The 3481-nt window shown below is 28.2% G+C and overlaps 1 protein-coding gene across 1 annotated transcript; it reads left to right on the forward strand.

Annotated features, from left to right (window-relative positions):
- The first annotated feature begins 1143 nt into the window (after nucleotides 1-1143).
- On the forward strand, nucleotides 1144-2792 carry LOC112639201 (mevalonate kinase-like). The gene is made up of 3 exons (XM_025412452.1): nucleotides 1144-1233; nucleotides 1333-2397; nucleotides 2545-2792. The coding sequence occupies exons 2-3, from the start codon at nucleotides 1525-1527 to the stop codon at nucleotides 2719-2721; spliced, it is 1050 nt and encodes a 349-aa protein (XP_025268237.1). The 5' UTR covers nucleotides 1144-1233; nucleotides 1333-1524; the 3' UTR covers nucleotides 2722-2792.
- The last annotated feature ends 689 nt before the right edge of the window (nucleotides 2793-3481 follow it).

The following is a 3481-nucleotide window of genomic DNA, read 5'->3' on the forward strand; positions in this document are numbered from 1 at the left end:
AATTCTGATAAAGCTCAATAAAAGAACTCCAATACTCAGGTTTATCTCTTAGGACTTATTATTTAATACTTATTGATCTTTTTGGAGAGTAGAGATTTTTATTTATAAAAAAAAATGGACAAGGCTAAAAAATTAAAAAAGATTGAATTTATAGTTTCTGCACCAGACAGAGTTATTTTATACGGAAAATCTTTGGCAATATATGGTAAACATATTATAGCGAGCAGAATAGATCTTCGTATCGCGCTCAAATTCCACCAATTATCTCTAGAGTCAAGAATCATTAAGATATAATTTCCTCATGTCCATATATCGTTAGACATACCTTTACAAATGATTGCAAACTTCATTTCCGATGAGAATTTTAATTTAGTTGTCGATGTTTATATTCTGTTCTTTAAACACATGCAATGTTTTATCACCTTAAACGGTCTGTATTGCACATTCTTGTTTTTATCTTTAGTTTTATGAGAGTGAAATTTCATAACAAGGGTCAATAAAAAAATAAATAAATAAAAACCTAACCATTTCGAATTATCTTTTGAGACATTGAAGTTAATATTACATCTTATTTAATTAATTATATTAAATTTAATGCAACGCAATCTATATAAAACAATAAAAATAGCACAGTTAAGTTTTTGCGGTAAAATTATAAAATGAAATAAAATAAAATGACATAATTCAATAAACAGTATTTGTGTATGTATTGTATATATACACATATTTTTTTATTTTTTCTGTATAAAATATTGCATGCATGTACTTAAACATATTTAGATGTATATATGCAAAACTCGTGCATATTGTAAAATTGCTATATATGAAATATTATTTTAAATACAGTGAGATAATGACAATTTGTTCATAACATTGAAAGTAATGTATTATTTTTAAAATTATGTCCGTTTTAATAATTTCTTATGAAAATATTGAGAAAATTTGACATTGAAATTCATATTTAGAATTATGATTTCGAGGCATTGTTATTATATTTAGGAAAAATAAAAAACGATCGAAACGTATACAACAAGAAATATAAACGTTGTCTTGGGCGAGAACGAACGTTTCAAATTTTTATTGTCAATAACTATTTTATTTGGTCCATGATAAGAATTCAATAGATGAATATGTATCATTTCGATTTACATGTGAAAGAAGAAACCAATTACGATTAATCTGCTGATAAAGGAAGAGCAGGAAATCGAGAATTTGATTAAATATATTCCCTTTGTAAGTATATCAATTTGATAATAAGTATTGACGACGAATTTCTTTTTGTTACAAATCTCATATTATAACTCATAACTCATATTATACATTTGTGCATAGTGATAAGGAGCGACAAATATATCATATCTTCGTCACATGAATACGGATGAATATATGTTACCTAGCAAATACATTTTGCATGGTTTTAATAAATAGAAGGCACGCAAATTTATTTTTCTGCGCTCTACTGTTGAACGATACTGTTTGCAACTTCCATTTCTTTGAAAAAGCAAATTCTTATTCATAAAAAGGATGATTAAATTTAAGATTTCCGCACCGGGTAGAATTATCTTAAGCGGAGACTATACGGCGATATATGGAAAAAACTTTGTGATGGCCAATTTAGATCGTCGTACTACGCTTCAATTCGGCGAATTAATTAAATATAAATTATTAGGAGACATTTGTAAGATAGAATTCCCTGATGTTGGTTTATCATTGTATTTACCTTTGGAATTAGTTAAAAATTTCCTCCATAGTTATGATATTATTGGCACGAATAGTGTGCGCTTGTTTAAATATGTGCAATACTTTATTACCGTCAACGGTATGTGGAGTACATATGAGCAAAGATTTAGTTTACAAATGTTTTTTTACTCGCTTTTTTTTATCGTTCATCGAGAGCAACTCGATATAAGACCTTTTTGCGTACACGTGAAGACGAAAATACCGATGCACGCTGGTCTTGGCAGCACGACATCGTTCGCGGTATGTGTCGCGGCATGCTTTCTACATTGGTCGCGTTTACAGAGAGGTGATCATAATGAATTTAGTTTTGATGAATTAGTACTGATTGGGACATCTGCCATGCAATGCAGGAAACCTATATGTAACGCTATGTATCTGACGGACATTGCTGTATGTTTAAACAGTAACATGGCTATAAGATGTCAATTGCTTAATTGCTACTTAGCTTACAATAGATGCTCTTTATTAATGCCAGAAAAGAGAATTCTTTTGATCGATTCGACTGTTCGCCAGAATAAGTACAAACAAATAGAGTATGTGGCACAATTAAAACGTTTTTATCCCGAGATTGTCGATCGCCATTTGAATACAATAGATGAAATAACAAATAATATTTCAACAATGTTAACATTACATGATCAGTTCGATACATTACAGGTATATTATTTTCACATCTTTACAAGCAATAATATTACTTCGTTATATAATGTTTTTGTGTAATATCATCAAAAAGATGTGCAAATATAATTATCCGATACAAATGCAGTATTGTTTTTTTAATTTATATTTTTTAACACTTTATAGAATTACATTCAAATGAATCAACATGTGCTATCTGAGTTAAATTTGTCGAATGAAAAATTGAATGATATTTCCGATATTGCATATGTTTATGGTTACGTGGGAAAACTTACAGGTATTGGTGAAAGGAAATTTGCATATATTTTGCTACGACCGGGTATTACAGAAGAAAAAAATTGATAATATTTCCGCACACCTAGAGTCAAATTTTCCTGTTACGGTAACTAGCATAAGTTGTGACGGAATAAGAATTGAGGATTAATATTAAATTTATTGATTTATAATTATATAAATAAATAAATAATAACAATAGCTAACAATAAATGTAATCAAAATTGTGATTCAATTACTAATTCAAGTACTGTTTCAAAGAACAACATGCACTTTTGTTTAACATATTCTTTTATTTAAAGTTTGTTGTTTGTGATTGACACCATATTAAATTACGAAGTTTAAAATGAGGACTAATTGAATATTCTAAAATATGTCGAATACGTCGATATTAGTTTCTTCTTTCGTATGCTATCCCTTTATTTCGAAAGTGCAAATTGAACAAAGATGTTGCCAAGATAATAATGCGAGGCGATAAAACATACCGCAGTCTTTTTCAGTTCGCAAATTAATAGATATACATAGGATTCATAATTCAAGTTTATAAATTACATAATGCTATTACTGAATAAAAAATGGGTCAATTAGTACTAGATTAGTACTAAATTAGTACTAAATTATTTTTTTCGTAATGATTAATAAGGAATTAGTAAAATAGAATTCATGAAATAAAATTTATTTGATATTGTTTTTTAAGCGGATAATATTCATAGCTGTACGATTAATAATGCGCGTGACTATATTTTCTCTACTGTGTAGTTTAAGGTTTTTCGACTCATTTTTCATTTTTTAACAAATAACAATGTTATGTAGTTCGTGAAAGCAAATT

This window comes from Camponotus floridanus, unplaced genomic scaffold, assembly GCF_003227725.1.
Source record: "Camponotus floridanus strain SB8 unplaced genomic scaffold, Cflo_v7.5 scaffold508, whole genome shotgun sequence".
NCBI classification, from domain to species: Eukaryota; Metazoa; Arthropoda; class Insecta; order Hymenoptera; family Formicidae; genus Camponotus; species Camponotus floridanus.

What these genes read in the sequence shown, in the direction of transcription:
- LOC112639201 (XM_025412452.1), top strand. Translation starts at nt 1,525, where the DNA reads ATGATTAAATTTAAGATTTCCGCACCGGGTAGAATTATCTTAAGCGGA. An exon ending in ATCAGTTCGATACATTACAG is followed by an intron (nt 2,398 to 2,544) that starts GTATATTATTTT and finishes AACACTTTATAG; the next exon opens with AATTACATTCAAATGAATCA.